The sequence below is a fragment of the Onychostoma macrolepis genome, chromosome 03 (genome assembly GCF_012432095.1).
Source record: "Onychostoma macrolepis isolate SWU-2019 chromosome 03, ASM1243209v1, whole genome shotgun sequence".
Taxonomy (NCBI): domain Eukaryota; kingdom Metazoa; phylum Chordata; class Actinopteri; order Cypriniformes; family Cyprinidae; genus Onychostoma; species Onychostoma macrolepis.
In genome coordinates this window covers 49,325,072-49,348,223 of record NC_081157.1, presented here as the reverse complement: position 1 = coordinate 49,348,223, position 23,152 = coordinate 49,325,072, and the positions used below count along the sequence as shown (strand labels likewise).

General features: G+C 35.5%; 1 protein-coding gene across 3 annotated transcripts; it reads right to left on the bottom strand.

Annotated features, from left to right (window-relative positions):
- Positions 1–6,603: 6,603 nt before the first annotated feature.
- LOC131537101 (nuclear factor 7, brain-like) lies at positions 6,604–12,209 on the bottom strand. 3 transcript variants are annotated; one of them, XM_058770370.1, is made up of 7 exons: positions 12,148–12,209; positions 11,651–11,924; positions 11,441–11,533; positions 8,301–8,531; positions 8,204–8,226; positions 8,011–8,132; positions 6,604–7,929 (listed from the first exon to the last, which is right to left on the bottom strand). In XM_058770370.1, exons 2-7 carry the CDS (start codon positions 11,825–11,827, stop codon positions 7,421–7,423), a joined length of 1,155 nt encoding a protein of 384 aa, XP_058626353.1. In that variant the 5' UTR covers positions 11,828–11,924; positions 12,148–12,209; the 3' UTR covers positions 6,604–7,420. The 3 variants fall into 3 exon arrangements, with proteins under 3 accessions (XP_058626353.1, XP_058626355.1, XP_058626354.1); XM_058770372.1 differs by lacking the exons at positions 11,441–11,533; positions 12,148–12,209 and adding exons at positions 9,134–9,216; positions 9,679–10,091 and having other exon boundaries at positions 6,607–7,929; positions 11,651–11,791; XM_058770371.1 differs by lacking the exons at positions 11,441–11,533; positions 11,651–11,924; positions 12,148–12,209 and adding exons at positions 9,134–9,216; positions 9,679–10,091; positions 11,063–11,431 and having other exon boundaries at positions 6,607–7,929.
- Between the last annotated feature and the right edge of the window lie 10,943 nt (positions 12,210–23,152).

Genomic DNA, 23,152 nt, shown 5'->3' with positions numbered 1-23,152 from the left:
AACAAATTGCTTAGTTTGTGGTTCATTGTTTTATTGATTTATTTTTAATGAAAACACAGCAACAAGAAAGACAAACTCGCTTATATTAAATGAAGAAATTAAACTTGTATTAACAAAAGTTGCGCTTTCGCGCTTTTGGATCATAGTGTCTCGCATCACTCTCGTCACGTGGCTGTAGAAATGGTCGTAATTTCTTGATTTGGGTACGGCACAGACATGTTACAGGTAATAATGTGATCAAAAAGTCATGGCAAAAACGACTTCGTAAGTCAGTTTAAGTTGAAATGACTTTCACAATAAATTTGATTCAACTCAATTCATGTTTTACTGTTGCTTATTGTCATTGTATGCTTAGGCTTCCTTTTTCTATTAATTTCAATGAATATACAAATTAATAAAAGGAGTTTTTTTTTTTTTTTGTTACAAAATCTTTATTTACTTATTTTTAACATCGCAGCCCCAGCAGCACCCTCAGCACCCCTACTTCCCACGGTAATGAGGAGGAGAACATTTGGCATCTAACTCAAAATAACTGCTTTCAACAGATCAATCTTTATTCATGAACAAATTTATTATGTATAAAAGTCGAAGAACATTCGATGCAAACCCAAAAAAGCTGCATGTAGCTTATAATCTCTTGAATATGAATACACAAACACAATTTTTCCTTTTCAATAAAAGGGGCAAAATTATGGAACTCTCTGCCAGACCACTTGAAATGCATCCCAATATTAGCCATTTAAAAAAAAAAAAATTGTTCTCATATTTAATTTTTACACTGTGCTTTCTCTGTATATTTGCTTTGCTTTTTTTTAACTTCATTTCATTTTTTCATTTCTATCTTATTTTTAATATTTTTATTTTTAACCAAAATCCCTACTAGGGACAAGTGTCGTAAATTAGCTAAAAACACTATGATGCATACATCAGATGACGGTTTAAGTGTATCTATGTTTTTTGTATCTGTCCCTATCTAAATAAACTAAATAAAAAATAAAAACAAATCCATTTGTCTTAAAGTGGTGGAACATAGTGCAGAACAAAGTGTAGCCATTAAGTTGCCCCAACAGGGCATTGTGGATCAAAAAGTTAAATGAAAATATATAAATAAAAATAAATAAATATGTACAGTGCCCTCTAATAATATTGGCACCCTTGGTAAATATAAGCAAAGGTGGCTGTGAAAATAAATCTGCATTATTTATCCTTTTGAACATTCATTCAAAAAATTCACAAAATTCTAACCTTTCACTGAAGTAAAACAACTGAAAGTGTGTTTGGGGGGGGGGGGATCTCATTGTGAAATAAATGCTTTCTCTAGTTCATGTTGGCCACAATTATTGGCACCCAATTATTGCAACGTCTTTTTCCCAAGATAACAGCTCTGAGTTTTCTGCCATAATGCCTGAAGAGTTTGGAGAACACCTGAAAAGAGATCAGAGACCATTCCTTCATACAGAATCTCTCCAGATCCTTCAGACTCACAGCTCCATGTTGGTGCTTCTTCTCTTCAGTTCACCCCAATCATTTTCTACAGGGTTCAGGTCAGACTACTTGGACGGCCATGGCAGAAGCTTCATTTTGTGCTCAGTGACACATTTTTGTGTTGATTTTGATGTTTGTTTTGGATTATTGTCCTGATGGAAGATCCAACAATGGCCCATTATAAGATTTATTGAGTAAAATATCTCTGAAGTATATTCCTATTCATATTTACATTTTTTAGCACACCCGGGTGACTAGGAGCATGACATTGTCCAGTCATGACTTCCTGTTCCACAGGATTATAAATGCCAACTGAAAAAAAAAAAAACATCTAAACCTGACTGACCTCATATTTTTAGGGGTGCCAATAATTGTGGCCAACATGCATTGGAGAAAAAAACATTTATTTCATCATGAGATTTTCTCCCCACTTTCAATTGTTTTACTTCAACTATTTTTGTGAATTCTTTGAATGAAAGATCAAAAGCATAAATGATGCAGATTTATTTTCACAGCCACCTTTGTTCAAATTTACCAAGGGTGCCAATATTAGTGGAGGGCACTGTACATTTTCTGAAGAAAATGAGTGGTGCTTGGCGTGGGAAAACTCGGCACTAGGCACTAATAGTAACTCTAATCGTGTTAGCATCACGTTAACAACATGCTAATTGTGTTAGCATTATGCTAACAACATGTTAACACAAGTAAATGTTAAAACAAAATCAGCATGATTAGCATGTTGCTAGCATGATGTTAACATGTTTTAAAAAAGCTGTTAATGTGATTTGCATGATGCTAGCAACATACTAACATGATTAACATGTTAGCATTAAATTAGCATGTTGCTTGCATGATGCTAACAAGCGGTTTTTAACAGGAAAGGTAACATGAATAGCTTGATGCTAGCAACAGTATACCCCCACTTCCCAATGATATACAGGTGCTGGTCATATAATTAGAATATCATCAAAAAGTTGATTTATTTCACTAATTCCATTCAAAAAGTGAAACTTGTATATTATATTCATTCATTACACACAGACTGATATATTTCAAATGTTTATTTCTTTTAATTTTGATGATTATAACTGACAACTAAGGAAAATCCCAAATTCAGTATTTCAGAAAATTAAAATATTACTTAAGACCAATACAAAGAAAGGATTTTTAGAAATCTTGGCCAACTGAAAAGTATGAACATGAAAAGTATGAGCATGTACAGCACTCAATACATAGTTGGGGCTCATTTTGCCTGAATTACTACAGCAATGCGCGTGGCATGGAGTCGATCAGTCTGTGGCACTGCTCAGGTGTTATGAGAGCCCAGGTTGCTCTGATAGTGGCCTTCAGCTCTTCTGCATTGTTGGGTCTGGCATATCGCATCTTCCTCTTCACAATACCTCATAGATTCTCCATGGGGTTAAGGTCAGGCAAGTTTGCTGGCTAATTAAGAACAGGGATACCATGGTCCTTAAACCAGATACTGGTTGCTTTGGCACTGTGTGCAGGTGCCAAGTCCTGTTGGAAAATTAAATCTGCATCTCCATAAAGTTGGTCAGCAGCAGGAAGCATGAAGTGCTCTAAAATTTCCTGGTAGATGGCTGCTTTGACTGTGGACTTCAGAAAACACAGTGGACCAACACCAGCAGAGGACATGGCAGCCCAAATCATCACTGACTGTGGAAACTTCACACTGGACTTCAAGCAACATGGATTCTGTGCCTCTCCACTCTTCCTCCAGACTCTGGGACCTTGATTTCCAAATGAAATGCAAAATTTACTTTCATCTGAAAAGAGGACTTTGGACCACTGAGCAATAGTCCAGTTCTTTTTCTCCACAGCCCAGGTAAGACGCTTCTGACGTTGGGTGTTTCTCAAACGGAAGGCTGGATCCTACCGAGGCTGCGTCCTTCCTAGTTCAGTCCTTCAGAGTCTTGTAGGCTAGAGTCCTCATCGGCATATAAACGCTAGAATGAGACGCTCTAGTAAGTACGCGTGGCTACGTCACATATGTTCCCGCCCTTACCGTCACGGCACAAAAACACTAAAAAAACTTGGTTTTGGAAAAAAACCTTTGTATTACAAATCTTTATATTATTTGGCTTTCTATTAATGCAATACAATGAAAAACCGCCATCTATGATCTCCCTGTGGCATAAATTATTGGCATTTTAGCGTTTAGTAAGTAATTTACATCAAAACAAAAGATAACATCTATCCTTTCATGTCCGAAAACATTATTTTTGTCTTAGATTTCATAATAAATTCAGACAAGCTCAGTACTGACTCGTTTTTCGTCAGTTTATTTTCATGAAATGGAATGGGTACAAAGGATTGTGGGTGATTGAAGGTCGCGGAGGATACATCCCATGCATCCTTCAAATTCAGCTGAAAGAAGGATGCGAAACGAAGGCTGTCTTCCAAGGATCCTTCCGATTGAGATGGCCTTCAGCGACGTTTGATGACGTGGCAGCCGAGATATGCAACCTTTGTAGGATGCAGCCTTCCGTTTGAGAAACACCCATAGTCTCTGGTTCAGAAGTGGCTTGGTAGCCCTTTTCCTGAAGACGTCTGAGCGTGGTGACTCTTGAAGCACTGACTCCAGCTTCAGTCCACTCCTTGTGAAGCACTCACAAGTGTTTGAATCAGCTTTGCTTGACAGTATTCTCAAGCTTGCGGTCATCCCTGTTGCTTGTGCACCTTTTCCTACCCAAATTCTTCCTTCCAGTCAACTTTGCATTTAATATGCCTTGATACAGCACTCTGTAAACAGCCACACCTTTCAGTAATGACCTTCTGTGACTTACCCTCTTTGTGGAGGGTGTCAATGTTCATCTTCTGGATCATTGCCAAGTCAGCAGTCTTCCCCATTATTGTGGTTTCAAAGAACAAGAGATACCCGGAATTTATACTGTAGGGATGGTCATTTATTGAAACTCAAATGTAAATATTCTAATTTTCTGAGATACTGAATTTGGGATTTTCCTTAGTTGTCAGTTATAATCATCAAAATTAAAAGAAATAAACATTTGAAATATATCAGTCTGTGTGTAATGAATGAATATAATATACAAGTTTCACTTTTTGAATGGAATTAGTGAAATAAATAAACTTTTTGATGATATTCTAATTATATGACCAGCACCTGTATGTTATATGTGCTTACAAGTCATTTTCCCACCAGCAACTATAGTTGCCGCTTGGACTTATGACTAAAGCCCTATTCGGACGGGACTAGTTTTCCAAACGACGTTTGAGTTACAATTCTTATCAGCCGACGTCTGTGATTTCCTGTACGGATTCGGACGGGACTAACATCTCTGTGTTTATTACCGAGGTAGGAGTGTCTGTGTTTTACATGTGGGCGTTGCAGAAGATCACATGTTCAGAGTGCGTTGATTGCGCTTGGTCATATGACCGATCAATGGCAAGATGGTGGCAAAAAAGAAAGGGACGCGACACTGGAGTCGGGAGGAAACATTAGCTTTAATTTCTGTTTGGAGTGAACCTACATTTCAGATTCAGTTTGAAAGTTGCATACATAACCACAAGGTTTGGGAGGCAGTTTGGAAAAAAGTTTGTGAGGTTTGTCCATCCATACAAAATACCTTCGACTGGGTGAAGTGCAAAGACCGCATAGAATATCTGAAACAACGTTACCGCAATTGTGTGAAGCATAACAAGAAGACGGGGTCGGATCCACAATGCTGCCCATTCTTTGAGGAACTGGACTCCGTTCTTGGTTAGTTGCTACTTTTAAGAGTATTAATTTTGTATTTAAAAATAATTAAGTGTACAAAGTAGTTAACCTGCACTGCAAAAAATGCTTTTCTTACTTAGATTTTTTGTCTTGTTTCCAGCCAAAATATCTAAAAATTCTTAAATCAAGAAGGATTTTCTAGACAAGTAAAAATTGTTGTCTTGTTTTCAGCAAAAACAAGTCACAATTAAGTGAGCTTTTGCTCGAAACAAGCAAAATAATCTGCCAATGGGGTAAGAAAAATAATCTTGTTTTCTGTTTGATGTATTGTCATGCTGTAAACTATATAAAAGTATATTTCAGGAAGATAACTTAAAAACTGCTATTGAACACAATTTATGAAATTTGATCAAATTTATTTTGAAATTAAGTACTTTTACTTTTTTATGCACTTTAAAATGTAAAGTAAAATATCCTAATTTATTTAGTGTTTTGTAAACATTTTATCTAAATTTAAAAAAATAATAATAATAATAAAAAAAAATTACATTATGATTTCATAGAACTGTGTTCTTATAATAAACCCACTGGAATAAAAATGTTTTAACACATAATTTACACGTTGTGTAATTGAGTGCAGAAATAAAAGTAATCTTACCTGAAACTGATATTACAGTAGCCAGTCTTAACAGTTTACGTGATTTGGTTCTTCTTGTTGATTTAACTTTTTTATTTCTTCGCAGAGTACCAAACATATCTACATCCATTATCGGTGCGCAGACAGCAGAAGCTTGAATACGGCGCGCTAGTGAGAGATTTTACGGTAGCTCACGTTGACCAAAACACACAAGAAAAAGCGTTTTGGAAAAAGACTTTTTCGGCAATCACAGACATTCGCATTCGGACGGGATTAGATTTCTCCGAGGACCGCCGAGTTTGCCGAAAAACAGTAGGTAATTTGCTCTAGAATTCGTACAGAGGTCGTGTGAGAAAAACACATGGCAGATTCGGACGGGATTAAAATCACCAAGTACGTCTGTGAAACAGAAATTTCTCTAACGACCCCCTGTAAAACTAGTCCCGTCCGAATAGGGCTTAAGTATACAAAAAACTATAGATCTCTTGTAAGATTTGTTTTGTTTGGATGATTCTAGAGACCTTCATGATTATGTAGATGTATATATGGCAACAAAAAAAATACTTATTAGTAATATGAAAATGACCTTTCTTTGGGAGGTTTTACCTTTTCCGTGCTTCCTAAAAATAGGAGTAGGAAGTTGACAGCCTCATGTGACAGGAAGGAAGTGAATACCTTTTTTTCTCCCTTAAAATCCTCTATTTGGTTGTTATCTTGCATGTCACTGAGACATCAAACATGGATAACATCTAGAAAAATACTTACAAAAGGAAAATGACAACTATCAACTGCGGCAACTAGTTGCCGGTGGGCTTAAATGGTTAAAGGCACAATTAATGGTAATGAGTTCATACATATATGCCACAACATCATTATTATTTTTAATTTTTTCCATAGGGTTACAACAGCTTTTCAGAAACATCTTCAAAATATCTTCTTTATATAACTGTGATTTTCAATGAAATAGGTGACTAATAAATTCGCTCGTTTTTCTCTAATCCACGAAGACTGTTGATGCTGATCAAATACCACACGTGTCTACAATTTTAATTTATTTGTGCAGATCGGCTTTTTAAAGGAAAACAAATCAGCACACCTTGTACACGTACTAAGTAAATATTCCCCGTATTATTTCCCTCCTCTCGACGCTTCACACTCCAGTCCAGCGGGTGGTCCATGTACAAAAAAATAGCCTGTCATTTGACAAGACATTTGGAAAAGGTTGTTGTCAAATAGTACAACAGATGTAGAAGGGACACAGGGTTTTCCCTTCAAAAAGGGTTGTGGCAGAAGAAAAAAAAAGAAAAAAAAGAATTCCAAGCGCAAGTACACTGGACACAATGTACACACAACGGTTGCTACAAATAATGTTTTAATAATTACAGCGAGTACCTGTCAATTTACATTTCAATGGAGCTTTTATAAAATGAAATCAGTGTAGTGTCCGGCTCATCCACCGTGTCAGAATGGGTGATATAGTAACAGGGATGGACACGGACAGTGTAAATTTTAGGAGAACAATTCCTCACAGAACATAAGAAATGCTCAATTACTTTTTTAATGCTGAAAAAGACATTCACAATTTATGCAAAGGACATTTAACATGCAGTTGTATGACTATTGATCGCTAAGATCCTCAGAGGAGAAGAATTTTCAAAGAATGGAAAGAGTGTGTGAGTGAAGGTGGATGTGAATGTGTGTAGATGTGTGTTAGTTACAGGATCAGAGAATGACACCGTTCCTCTGTCATAGTCCAGATTCACTCTCACACGATCAAGCTGCTGTTCAACACGAAAGCCAAAGTATTTAGAGCAACCATACTGATAATACTCTGCACTCCAGACACAAGTGTTGAAGAAACCCCATCCCTTCCTCTGGTTTGATGCTGTAGTTACTCCAAGAATCCACCATGAGCTTTCTTTAACCTCCACATCCCAGCAGTGTGTTCCTGAGTTAAAACCCTCTGAACCCAGAACAGAGAAATACTCATCAAATCTCTCTGGATTATCAGGAAGACGTTGTTTTTTCCTGCTCCATCTCACACTGGTCAGATCATCAGACAGGACGAGATGTGGATGAGCTGTGTTTGGATCCAGAATCACAGGAGCTGATGGGACACAATCAACAGATGCTGTTATTCTGGTGTTCATATAATGATCAAGAGAGCTCAGATCTTCTGCAGACTCACTGTTCTGGACGATGTCCTGCATCTTCTTCCAGACTCTGAAGGGCAGGTTGCCCAAGTAACGTGGCACATGAATCAAAGCTCCAGAAGGCGTCTGTGGATCCGGCTGTGATGAGATCTGGACTCTGGAAGAACATTCAGGATCAGAAATGCAGTGGCTTTGGACCAGAAGCAGAGAGACCAGCAGATCACTCACCTTTCCATTGAGACTGGAAACTCCTGCAGAACAAACACACCATTGATCATCAACAACTCAATCAATCAATCAATAAATCAATGATCTGAAATCAGACCTTCAGAAAGCAGACATCACCGGCTTTCATCATCTCCTCCGTGTCTTTGATTGTGTGTGAAAGAGCTGAGATGTGTCTGTTCATCTCCTCCAGCTTCTCCTTCATCATCTGCTTCTTCTGCTCCTCTTCCTCCCTCAGTGCAGTGATTGTAGCTTCTTCTTCATCTCTGAGAAACTGATGAAGCTTCTCAAACTGCTGTTTAATCTGATGCTCTGTGCGCTTAGCTTGAGACTGAAATCAAACAACATTCACTTCAATCGTCTCCATCAACACAATCACATAATTCAGATCTGAGAGAAACTCAGAGACCAGCATATAACGCATCCAGAAGCAGATTGATGATCGTCATTTACACAAATAATCAACTGGAGTCCATTATATTAAATATATCAGATCATAATTGTATAGACCATTTCAAGGACGTAAACAATAACAAAGGCGTTGGAACTCTACTGCGCATGTCTGGTCCTGAAGCATTTCCGGTAGCGTCATTTTTAAATATCAGATCTGTCAAAACAAGCGCGTACTATTTAAGTCTAGCGAAAATGTAATATTTAAGTTATTTAATAAATAAATAAACGGTGATTGGAATACCCTAAATATGTCTGAGGCGCAAACCTACAAGGAGCATTAAAAGTAGTCTTCCGGACAGCTCAAAGCGGCTCTGACTGATGCTGCCTGTGCGTGTATGCGAGAGATGGCGGTAAATGTATCGCAGTCTGGATGCTTACAATTAACTGCATAGCGGAAAGTTTGGGATCATTTGTTCGTACAATGGATGACATCAGTCTTATGTTTGGTTAAACTGAAGCTAGACAAACAGTGTCACTTACGTACTTATCATGGTTTGTCGCCAAGATGTCCGGGGAGCTGATTAGTTGACATTTCACTTGCATTGCTGGGTCAGTCTGTATATCTATATATGCAAATATTATTTTCCATATTTATTTGTATAGCGCTTTTCACAATACATATCGTTTCACTGCAGTTTTACAGAACATGCATGTATATTACAACGCTATATGAATGCTAATAAACTAATCACTACATGCCATTATTACTGATTTCATTCGTTTTAAAATGTGTGCTTAGTTTGATTAAGTTTGTTGCTGTGGAACAGTGCGAGAAAGAATTTGAACGCTCTATCAGCCATCATGTTGTCACAAATAAACAAGATGAATGCAATTCAATACTGACTACCGTGTTTTGCACACACCTTTATTAGTTTTTTTTTAAAAGATAAAAGTATAGCCTACATGCAGATTAATAAATGCACACACACTAAATACAGTATATATGTGGGTATAAATGTGTTTATGCACATTTACTGTAAACACATACACATACAGTAGTACTGGTCAAAAGTGTGGGCACTTACTATTTTTAATGTTTTTCCGAATCAGAATGAGCTTTATTGCCAGGTATGTTTACACATACGAGGAATTTGTTTTCATGACAGAAGCTTCCACAGCGTGACAGAATGACAGTGACAGGACAAAAAACACAGATAATAAAAAGAAGAATTAAACAATAGAACAAGTAAATAAGGAATAACAATATACGAATTGACAATTGTATGTACAGGTATATAACAATAGACAGTTATATGTACAGGTATATTATGTGCAGATTGAAATGTAGACTAAGTATGTGTGTTAGATAAATAAGTGTATAAGTGTATAAATAGTGTGTGTTCCACAATTATTGTCAGGTGTTCATGAGATGGATTGCCTGAGGGAAGAAACTGTTCCTGTGCTGGCTGTTCTGGTGCTCAGAGCTCTGTAGCGTCGACTAGACGAGAAAAACAAAACAAAACAGACTTTTTGAAAGAAGTCTCCAATGCTCATCAAGCCTGCATTTAATTGATCAAAAATACAGACAAAAAGAGTCATATTTTGAAATATTACAATTTAAAAGAATGGTTTTCTATTTTAATGTGCTTTAAAATATAATTTATTTCTGTGATCAAATCTGAATTTACAGCATAATTACTCCAGTTATCAGTGTCACATGATCCTTCAGAAATCATTCTAATATGTTTATTATCGGTGTTGGAAACAATTGTGCTGCTTAATATTTTTTTATAACCTGTGATAATTTTAGGATTCTTTGAAGAATAAAAGAACAGCATTTATTTAAAATAGAAATATTTTGTAACAACATGCTACTACTGTTCAAAAGTTTGGGGTCAGTATTTTTTATACACGTTTAAAAGAATATGTTTAAGAATATTAATACATGTATTCAGCAAGGATTTTAAATTGATTAAAAAAGTGATAGTAAGGACATACTGTTAGGAAAGATTTCTATATTTTGAAAATCCCTGCCAGGATTCAATCAATCAATTCTGTATAAGCATCACAGGTTCCAGAAAAATATTAAGCAGCACAATTTTTTCCAACACTGACAATAACCAAATATCAAATCTGCACATAAGAATGATCTCTGAAGGATCATGTGATAAGATGAGTAAAGGCTGATGAAAATTCAGCTTTGCATCACAGAAATAAATAAAGAATATTAAAACAAAACCATTATTTTAAAATTTAATAATATTTCACAAAGTTATTGTTTGTTACTGTTGTCTGTATTTTTGATCAAACAAAACGTAGGCTTGATGAAAATAAGAGACGTCTTTTAAAAACATTAAAAATAGTAATGTGTCTAATAGTAATAAATCTAATACTAATAGTAATGTATAGTGTGACTTTTTACCAGTACTGCATATAAACAAAAGACATCCTCTTTTGGTATTTCCTTACCTGGATGGAAATGTTCGCTGTATATCCTAGAGTTGCTATTCTGCTTCTCGCTTCACTTCTGCAATCCAGGTGCGTTTCTCGGAAATCTAACCTTTAATTTTCGATTATTTATAAATGAATGTTGGTTCCAGCACCGAGGGAGCACCCAACCACTGAGCAACAAGGATCTCAATTTTAATTTCGACAATTTAAACAGCAGGATTAAATAAATTATCGCAATCCTACTGTGTATCAAGCGCCTGCCGCCATTGTTTTGAATGCGCTCGAACATTAACCGGAAACGTCCGAGGACCACAGACGTCACTTCCTTAAACAGCCGAATAGCCGTTGAAATGGTCTATAGTGATCTACAGCTGTAATGAAAATGACTTTCCTCACCTTGATGTGTTGAACTGTTTTCTCAAACTCTCGTTTAATGTTTTCATTGTGTTTTAGTTTCTCTTGTAAGGACTTTAGTGCTGTACTGAACTCCTAGAATTTAAATGGAAAATCTAGCCACCAGAGATTTCTGTAATATGATTCTGTAATGCACAATATGAGCAAAATGTTACTTTGAAATCTCATCTTTTGTCCTTAGATCTGTCTTACCTTATATAATGAAACCACTTCACTGATGGGTCTGAATGAGTGATTGACGTGTTTCTGTGAATCTCTGCACACTAAACACACCGGCTGTTTGTCCTCCAGACAGAAGAGTTTGAGTTTCTCACTGTGTAAACCACAGATCTCCTCAGATCCTGATGAAGAAACCTCATTTCTCTCCATCAGGAACAACTCACAAGTTTTTTAGTGTGAGATTAAGAGGTGTTTCAGGTTTTCTCCTGCAGACGGGACGCTCCTGAGTTTGTTTGGTTCTCCAGAACTGTTAAAGACACTCTTTACAAACACTGTGACTACACGATAAAATAACAGGAGTCTTGAAGATTTCATGACATACAGGATAAAATATATTCATCTTCAGATTATGAAGCCATTTTCACGGTTTGAGCTCCAGCAATATGAACTTTATTTTCACTTTCTGAATGAAAGATTGAAAAACAAATCACCGCGATAATCGCAAAGATCTGCTCTGCTCAGAAACAAACCTCACTAAAATCCCTTCTGAAAGTGTTTCTCTTCATTCTTCACGGAGCGCTGATTCTTTATTGCTTTTGTCAGTATGACAGAAAGGAGAAATAACACGTCAGTCTGTTCCTGGTGAGTGCTGTGAGGGGGCGGTTTATGATCACATGGGTGTGTTGGTACAAGTCAAAGAACAACATTAGGATTTCTTCAGGTTAAAGATTAACAAATTGTTAACAACTAAACTTGCATCAATGTTATAAAACCTTGGACAAAAAAAAAAACACATTAATAATGAAACACCTTAAACACTTATGTGTTTTATATATTTATTTATTTTTGGCAGAGTTTCTCCAGTGTTTGTCACGATCAAACCTTTGTCAGAATGAATTCTTCACATGCTGAAGTTCAGTGATAAACACACATCTGTTTATTCTGCTGATTAAAGCTTTAAGCCTTAAACTTCATACATCCGGAAGCAGTGAACTGCAGATAAAACTCAGTCTTTAGTGATGAGACTCCCTCCACAGTGATGGTCAAAGCTGTCATGAATGCTGACCTGCCACGGCCAATTCCTGCCTCCGCATTCTCCCCTCCAATGATCCTGTTCTTGAGGCATGACCACATACTGATGAGAAAAAGCAAAATATAAGATCAAAATATAAGTGCCTCACAGACATATGATAAAACTCACAGAATGTGAATCTTCTGTTTATGGCAACTTATCTAACTGACAGAAGGAACCTGTGTGGACAGACAAAAACAAAGTAAGTAGACAATCATCCGGACAGAGCGTCACAGAATGCTACCACAAAAAAATCCATTTGCAGTTTTATTCTCAGCATCCAAAAAAAACATAATCCACATGAGCAACAACAAAGATAGTAACAGAATGCAATACTGACACAACTAAAGACAAAATGAACAAGGCATATATAGGGTGAGGCTAATGTGTCAATGAAAAACAGCTGGCAGTAATGAACTAATAATGAGTGCAAAGGCTGATGGGAAACACAGTCCAGAACACACAAACATGACTCAAAGAGAGTGCCCTCTGGTGGCTAAACTGGGAACTCCAACAACTGACAGTGACACAGAGCTGATACTGGTTTGTGTGGTCCACAATCACTCATTTGCTTTTTAGATCAGCACAGTCATGACATGAATAAAGAAACTAACCTGAATCATTTTATATCAGTTTAGTTTCACATGCAGTGTGTATGTGATTTAACAGCAAGCTTATATTGTGCTTTCACACTGACTGCGTTTCTGCTACAGAATAAATAGTTACTTGGTAAAAGGGATTTGGAGAATGGATGGATGGAGCAGGACCGAAACACAGAGGGAAGCTGTATTAAAACAACTTATATAATTTGTATTTTTTTTGAGTTGCTGAATTAAAAATAATTGTGTCGCTGTCTTTGGACTGTCACACTCGGGTTGCAGAGAGCTCACAGAGAAGAAGATGACCAGGTTCAAAAGTCATTAATAATCCACACAAAGGTTAATCCAAAGAAGGCAGGCAAAATAAACACAACTGTGACATAGACATATATGTATTAATGCAGATGTCTACACTGACATGACCAGTCAAATATGAAGTGAAAACAGCAGAACAGCAACTTAAATACTAATGCAAACAAGGGTAAGTAATGGCACACAGCTGGACAGAATAACAAAATCAAATCAGTGACTATGGTGACACTAGCTGTGTCCCAAAGTGAAGTGCGCGAAAGGACCCTTCGAAGTGCATGAAGGATGCTCCGCCTTTGCAGGATTCCCTAATTGAGCCATCAGAGGTTCCCGATTACCGCTCTTGTCACATAGCAATGGTGCGAGAAGAGAGCTGCCATTCTGACAGGACAGGTGGAGTCAGAATTACTCATTTTACTAACTTTAAATGCAGGTATTGGGTTGGAACTTACTTGAATAATTTAATGATATAAAACATAAAATACACACGCACACACATAGTGGTTCAAATACTGACTGATATCTTGCAAAGGTGCGATTTGTTTATTGTTTTGACCATGGTGAACATATTTAGACAGGTTTGCAACCCTGATTTTTTTAGGCAGTTAACCATAAAATTAAACTGTGAATAAATAAAAAATGAATGGAGCATTGTTAAAAAAAAATAGCATTATTCAGCTCGATGTCCAGCAGCAGCTGTCCCGGCTGAACAGTGCTCTGTATGGCCAGTCCGAGCCGTTCGGATGCAGCTCTTGATATGATTTGCAGCTGTGGTTATCAAAAATTTGTTAATATGCTGACAATAAATGTTGTTAGTTTCATTTTCAAAATAATCCATTTTAAAGTAAGAAAGTACATTCCTTAAGTATTCTCGTACAAATGTGAAGTACTAGGGTGTTTTTTTTTTCTTTTCTTATATTTTTTTCTCACAGGACAGCAACACTTACTAAAAATGTGAATACCAACAGTATATATTATGTATAAGTAGGCAACTTTAAATTTAACATTGAACATACTCAGAAGTAAAAAGCAACATACACACTATAGTGCAGCAGTAATATTAATGCAAAACCATCCTGACAAATTATTTTTTTTCAGAACAATACTGTATACCTTTATTTTACTCTCAACACTTATTGGTGCAGTCAAACAAAATAGCTGTTACTCAATTATTGTATTGTATACAACTGTATGTTATAAATGAAGCATACAGTGATTATTCAATTTGCATTCCCACAGGCAAAACAGTGTAGGAGAAAGAAGACAAAAAAGAAAATGGTTGATTCTGAGGACATGGAACCACTGCAACAGACACTGTGGAAGCAGAAGATAACTCCAGTGAGACATGCAGGAGAATGGCGAAAAACACAAATTAGTTTTCGACAATTTGCAATTTCTCTCAAAAGAAAAAAATGGAATACAATGTCCATTACTGGGATCTACAAGGTTAAGGCAGCCATGGAGCCATCATCTATATGAAGCCTTCAAGCAAAATAATCCTTGCTACACTCTGTCATTCAAATATAAACACATCAAACCCTTGCGGAGTAGGAAAAAGAACGCTCCAGACATGCACATTGTGACTGTCTGCACATTTAAATCCTGAACTGCCAAATATATCTTCAAAATTAAAAACAAACCATCCAAATCCATCAATAGTGTGAGAATCTTGGTCACTCAGAAAGGTCAAATTCAGTACAAAGTGAGTGAGAAAAAGTTTAGGCCAGCAAGTCACATAAAAAGAGACAATGCTGCACGATCGCTCATCCATGGGCCCAGTCAGTATTTTTACAGAAGGCTAAGTTCAACACCCACAGAAGAGCTGTTGGCTGGAAATATGACCAGCTGTCTCAACAAAATGTCCTTAAGCCCAAAGTATAAGTCAATATGTTTTGCACCAAGTTGTTCCAGTGGTCCGGCCGCTGTTTCACAGTACTGTAGAAAAACCAAACTGGGAACTTTTTTAAATAACGTTATGTTTGTAGTGGAACATAATTTTGTAGTGAATCAAACAGATTTAACAGTTCTTCCTATAGAAACGTGATTTTTGCCTATAATGTATTAAAAAAGTAATAATTTGAAGATCAATGTAACTCATTCATGGAAAAATTTCAGGGATGTATAATTTATAAAAATGTATAAAAATGACCAAAATTTTGTATAACAATTACAGTGGAGAAAAAGTTATTTGATCCCCTGCTGATTTTGTATGTTTGCCCACTGACAAAGAAATGATCAGTCTATAATTTTAATGGTAGTTTTATTTTAACAGTGAGAGACTATCAAAAAAATCCAGAAAAACGCATTTCAAAAAAGTTATAAATTGATTTGTATTTCAATGAGTGAAACAAGTATTTGACCCCTTCTCAAAATATGACTTAGTACTTGGCAAAACCCTTGTTGGCAATCACAGAGGTCAGACGTTTCTTGTAGTTGGTAGTTTCACTATTATACAATAATAAACCTACCATTAAAATTATAGACTGATCATTTCTTTGTCAGTGGGCAAACGTACAAAATCAGCAGGGGATCAAATCATTTTTTCCCTCTCTGTAAATGAAGTGTGTGTGTGAGAGAGAGAGAGAGAGAGAGAGAGAACTGCAACCAATTACATACCCACATTTAAAGTGAAGTCAGTTTTCAGTTTCTGTATAATCATTGACAAAACGTGACAATTGACTCATTTGTCAATAGCTAAAAAGATCATCTCCTAAAAAGATATCAAGTAAAAAACAAAACAAAAACCAAAGAATTCCAAGCAAGACAACAGTTGCTTCAAATAATGTTTTAATAATTACAGCGAGTAATATACCTGTCAATTTAAATTTCAATGGAGCTTTTATAAAATGAAATCAGTGTAATGTCCGGCTTTTTTTTTTTTTTTTTTTTTAACTCATTTTGTTCATTTTAGCACAATATAAATAATGTTAATAGTTAAATTCCCCAACACATCTATTTAAAGTGAAGTGAGGAAATGCAGGAATTTGCTCTGCATTTAACCCATCCAAGTGCACACACAGTGGTAAACACATATTGCAGCAGTTGGGGGTTTGGATCTTGCTCCAGGGTCTCACCTCAGTCATGGATATTCACTCCCCCCACCTGCAATCCCTGCCGGACCTGAGACTCAAACTCACAACCTTCGGGTTATATATATATATATATATATATATATATATATATATATATATAATGCAACCAAGGCCAAATTATGATAAGCAGAAATGAGCAATTCATTGCTTCTGTTAGTTTCCCTCACCTCCCGATCTGAGTTGTTCCTTTTTTGTTACGTCACATTCCCATAAATTAAAACTAATTTAACATAAAGTTATATATAATATCATGCGTTTTCTTTTTTAGTTTATGTCAGTTACACAGAAATGATCATTTCATAAATGTTTATAGCAGCTTCACAGCAATAAACAGTAATCTATAATTGTTCATGTATTTAATGATCCATTTGCTTTCATTTCAGCTCTAAAGCAGATCTACAGAAGATGATATTGTGTCATTGTTGAGCTCAAATCAAATAGTTTCTATTGAAGCTAAAAATAATAAACAGAGCAGCAGAAAAAAAACAGCAAACGACAAACCCAGACAACACGTCGCATTTACTATAATATCAGCTGTTTGTTTAGAGATAACTGAACAAATGTGGATCTGAGAGGAACTTCCAGAGTTTAATACTTTTCCAAATGAACAGAGACAGTTTAATGTCTGATAAGATCCACACAGAGTTTCTTCTGAGGCAGAATAACGATTCATCAGCAGCGGCTGCAGTTTGACCAAGAGACTCTCTCATGATGCATTTAAATTTTGAACTGCTTTACAAAGTTTTGCACATTAAACTGAACATTTCTTTGTTTTCAATTAAGCTACAAATGTAATAATGCATTTTGTATATATATATATCAGTGTTTCTAACATTGATAATTAATCAGCATATTAGAATGATTCCTGAAGGATCATGTGACACTGAAGACTGGAGTAATGATGCTGAAAATTCAGCTTTCAATCACAGGAATACATTTTGTTTTCAAATATATTAAAATAAAAAAGATGTTATTTTATATTGTAAACATTTCACAATATTGTTTTTAATGTGTTGAGTAGCCTTGATGAGCAGAAGAGAAAAAAAAATATATATATATATATCTTACTGATCCCAAACTTATGAATGGTAGCCTATTATGTATTGTAAATTTAAAAAGCAAAGGTTTACTAATCAAACAGGGTCGTTGTGCTGAAGAAATAAAAAAAAAAAAAAAAAAAAAAACCCCGGTAAAGGCCACGGAAGATAAATGATTATTTTCTTGATGGAAACACTGAATTACTTAAATGTAGCAGAGTGGCGTTGCACAACAGAAACACTAAAGAGATGACTACGCCACCCTGGGAAATATTAGACACTCAGGTGCTACAAGGAAACAGGTTCAAGTCTACCAAATAAACGAGCAAGAGACGTGGGTACAAAAGTTTAAATTGTTTTATTAAATCTATTAAATTTGGTTAAGAGAGTCACATGAGCAACAACTCAAAATGGTACTGCTTACTTCAAAATACACAAACACCACAAAGAATATACAGGGCTGTGACCAACTTGTATCGACTCCTGAAGAAGCATAAATTTCAATTACCACACTATCAGTGCACACACTCACACAATACCCAGTGAGATTACTGTTGGTGATCGGCACGGCACAACACTGCACACGGTGACAAGACAGCACCACCACCGCACAAGTATGGAAAATCTGCCTCCCTCCTTTTTGTTGGACACACAGCACCTGTAGTCAAAAACCAAAATCAACCAAACAAAATGAAATACACAGATCAAAAGAAAATAAACAATCAGATAATAAAATAAATAAGGTCACCGGGCATTTGGCCTATAACATACAGAGGCCGATAGGGCCTTATATAAACAGATGTATACAGCCAAGATAAACCATCCAACAGAAAGAACACACAAACTACTAATACATGAAAACAAAATTAAATTAATACAAAAAATAAACAAATCAACAAGGAACAAGACAGCAATTTCTGGGTACCCAGCAAACACAAAACGTTTTTACAACTTTTCACAACGTTGTATTTAGGTTGCAATCAGGTAATGTTGAAGTTCAACGTTTTAAAAACGTTTTTAAATACTTTAAAATAGTGTAACCAAAATAAAACGTTTTAAAAACGTTGTACAAATACCAAACTGGAATGTTCTCTTTAAGTAGTAAAAAAAAAACGTAAATATCACGTTTGTCTACGACCAAAACGAAACCAGACCAAACTGCAACTTTTGAAAGACGTTGTATTCAGGTGTTAAAATAACGTAATCTGCACGTTGGAAAAACGTTAAAAAAACGTAAAAACGTTACCAAAATACAACCAGGCCAAATGTTTGTGTGTGTGTGTGGAAATGGGAAAATATTGTGATCAGTAGGCTGTCCATGGGCGCCGATTTATGTCAAACAAAATGCACAAAAATTAAGATTCTTCCAGAAATTAACAAAATCTAAAAAATTAAAAAATTAAAAACAGGAAAGAAAGAAACGCTGTGCAAAAACTAACTTTGTATGCTTTCTTTAGCTACAACCCATTAACATTTGGCCTACAATGAGAAACCGGACTATATAGGCTATTTGTAGGACGTTTTATTTAGGTGTTAAAATAACGTAATCTGCATCGTTGGAAAGAAACGCGTTTAAAAACGTAAAAACAGTACCAAAATACAACCAGGCCAAATATTAGTGCGCTAGCTACTTGTTTGATTGATAAATATCAATATCATGAATGAAAAGGGGTGTATTACTGTGGCAGCCAACAACAGCACAGCACATTTTTATATTTAGTTATATTGGAAAAAGTATTTTGTGTAGCATTTCTGAACGTTTCTTTAAAAAAATACATACAAATATAATTAAATATAGGCTAAAATGTATCTTTAAATAAACATAAGTAGCCTAATGCACGCATTGATGTCAAGTAATTTTCTAATCTACTTGCAGGGGCGCAGGTCGATGTGTTGGGGAAAAAATGGCTATAGGGTTTGATGGTTTATTGTGAAATTAAATTCCAGAACTTTCCAGGTCTTTAAGCACTAGTTTAAATTACTACGATCAGAGCCATATGATAGGCTATTTCACATTATGTTAACATTATTGAGAAACGTTTAGTATGTTAAATGAAGATGATTTATCAACAACAGTGTATAGTTATGCCAGAAGGTGGCAGCTAAGAACTGACTTTAAGAGTAAAAAAAAAAAAAAAAGAAAAGCCGATTCATTCTGTAACCAAAAAAAGTTGTAAACAACGGAAAAAATAACTTTGAATAACACCTTAGAGAAGGTGCAACTGAATCTGATATTTCAAAGAGGTCAATCCACTGACCAGCAGTCATCCCCTTAAAAATAATTAGTGCTGGTTTTAAATATAATTTTACCATTCACAATTTATGACATCACAGGGATTTTAGGGGCGCTGCGACTTTATATCTCACAATTCTGACTTTATAAATTGCAATTGCGCATTTAAAGTGGCTGACAACAATAACATTTTCTTATTATGAGTGCTCAGCATACCCTGTTAAAAAAGTCACCGCTCACCACTAATATGTGTTTTATTTTATGTTTAATTTTTTTCAGTGTTATTTCTACACCACGTTTACCTTTTCTAAAGCTATTATATTATATTATATTATATTATTTACGTAAATTCTGCGTGACTTCTACGTGCTTTAATGGACGCGAGCGCTGAACTGGAGCGGAGGAAGTCACCATGGAAACGGGCGGCAGCTCAACTGTCAAACAGCTAAACGCCGTCTCACTGTTGTTTTCACTAATTTCAGGTAAGTTTAGTCTCTAAAATTACACAAATAGTACATACAAGTGTTCCTGACACATTCTTTCATGTAAATGAAACGCTTTTTATAGAAATGGTTTAGTATCTTCGGAAAAAGTCCATTAGCATCTCAACCGTAAGGCTAACTATAAGAGGTAACGCTAACTTGAGGTCTTGTTTATGAGTTTGGGCTTTTAATGTAATCTTATGTGTAGATGAGCGTTTTTTATATAAAGTTTTTGCTGGCAGTTTGTCAAAGAATGAATGGAAGTAAGCTAATTAATTTAACCTAAAAGTATGCACTGTACAGTTAATCGGATACATCACTTACATAGAGCGTGAAAATGGGCTGAAACCACTGATCTTGATCTATATATAATGACCAGAGGCTGAAACTTAAAACAGGTTTTGAACTTTCATGGTAAACACATATTGATACTACTTGTTCTGTGATTTCAGAAGTGTCAGAAAAATCTCATAGAGATAATGAAAACACAGGTGATCTGAGAAAGCTTATTAATTAACTTTACATGCATCTTTCACAGTATATTTCGCCTATATCACCATGCATCTGTAATTTTATTTTGCAAAATTTATGTGTATATGTATACATACGTGTGTGTGTTTGCTTGTTAGTTATTTTAATGCCCAAACATAATTAACACTGGAAGAGCATTACTAAATAAGTATACCTAAAAATTTTTTTTTTTTTGTGCATTCTGTAAATTATTTTTTATTTTCTGCATTTCACCTTTGCTATAGTTTATTTACTATAAACCTGGCATTGTATAACAAATATTGTTGACTGTGACAGATTATTTATGTTCCTAGATTCTTCTACGCTGATGGCTGTGGACTAGAGTTGGAGCGTATCTCCTGTTGAAGAACATCTTTAGACATTATGAGTCATATGACTAGTAAGTAATACCTCAAACATGCACTACCATTCAAAAGTTTAAGGGTCAGATTTGTCATGTATTTGAAAGAAATCTTTTATGCTCACCACTGCTGCATTTATTTGATTAAAATTCAGTAAAATAGTAATATTGTGAAATTACCATTTTTTAATAACTATTTTCTATTTCAGTATGTTTTAAAAAGTGATCAAAGCTGAATTTTCAGCATCATTACGCCAGTCTCCAGGGTCACATTATCCTTCAGAAATCATGCTTAGCGAAAACAAGAATAATTAAATTTTTCATTATATTCACATAGAAAACAATTATTTTAAATTGTAATAATATTTTCACAACATTACTGTTTTTATTTATGATCAAATAAATGCAGTCTTCTTGGTGAACATGAGACTTATTTCAAAAACATAAAAAAAACTGACCACAAACTTTAATAACCCAAGGGATTCGAATATTAGTCCATTTATTCTTATAAAGTGCAAGAAGCTCTTAAAAATATTAATGTAAATAGTCATTTTTTCCTCTGGTGATTTGTATTGTATACCCAGAATTCAATGCACAGTGACATAGAATCTCATTCTCTATCTCCAAGCTTCACACTCTCACACCGTGTCTACTCTGGATGCGACAAAGCAACTGTTGAAAATCATTTGAACTTTGTGTCAGTACGTCATAAATAGAAGGAGGCATCAGTTTACTGTCGGGGATTTGTTGTGTTGCACCGCATCCTGTGTAGACAGCATCACTGATTTTAATAGGTTCTATTGTGCTTTGTTGCACCGTCCGGTGTAGACATGGTGTTAGAACACTTATTAAATATTGTCACATATGATGTATGTATGATGCTACTTATCATTGATATCAATCTTTTCTATTTCAGAGACTGAAAATCATAGATAAACCAAAAGGTAATTGTAACTTATTTCAAGAATAATAATAAGAATAACAAGAATAAATAAAAGTGCATCTGTGACTTATTGCTTATTTTTCAGTGGGTTGAAAGTTCTCATTAAACACTGTGCTTTCTTCTCATCTTTGTGCATTTTCAGAATGCATATTTATGAAACATTTTTTAACATCATAATATTGGTTGTCTTCCTTCTCTTTTAAGAGTTTAGCTCCAACCCCAGTTAAGCAGACCTGAGCAGCTGATCAAGGATCATCTTGATCACCATGCCCAGGACTGGACACCAGTGTTGCAAGTCATCTATCTAGAAGTCATCCTGCCTCTCTGAATTGTCATGTTCAGAACATATTGCAGGAGATCTCAACATTGTCTCTCAAGGTCCACTTACATGCAGAGTTTTGCTCCAACCTAGTGCACTGCACATGAACAAACTAAATCCCAAAGTATACTTCGTTTTTGTACACACCAGTGTGTAGTGAGCCACTGTGCTTACCAATGCCTGAATTTGTGTACACAATACATTCATTTACAACCTGATTGAACCTGAAGCTGATTGAGACGCACCCTCTGTATGACAGTGGATCTTGAGGGCCAGAGTTGAGAACCCCTGATATACTGATTAGTTGTTAATTACTCATGAACAATGAGTACACTTTTTAATTTGTACAGAAATATGTAACATTTGATTCATATTCAGTGATGCTATTATCTTTTATTCCTTTTTGTTTGTGTGTCAATCACAGCTACATAAAACCAAAGGCCATTCAGCCAAAGGTCACTAAATATTTTGCTGTGTAAGTAAATTTTTTTGAATGTCAAACACATTCTCAGTATTTATATTCGGTTCGGTTTTTATAACTGTTTTAGCGTCACCGTTCTGGTATGGTTCTTATATAC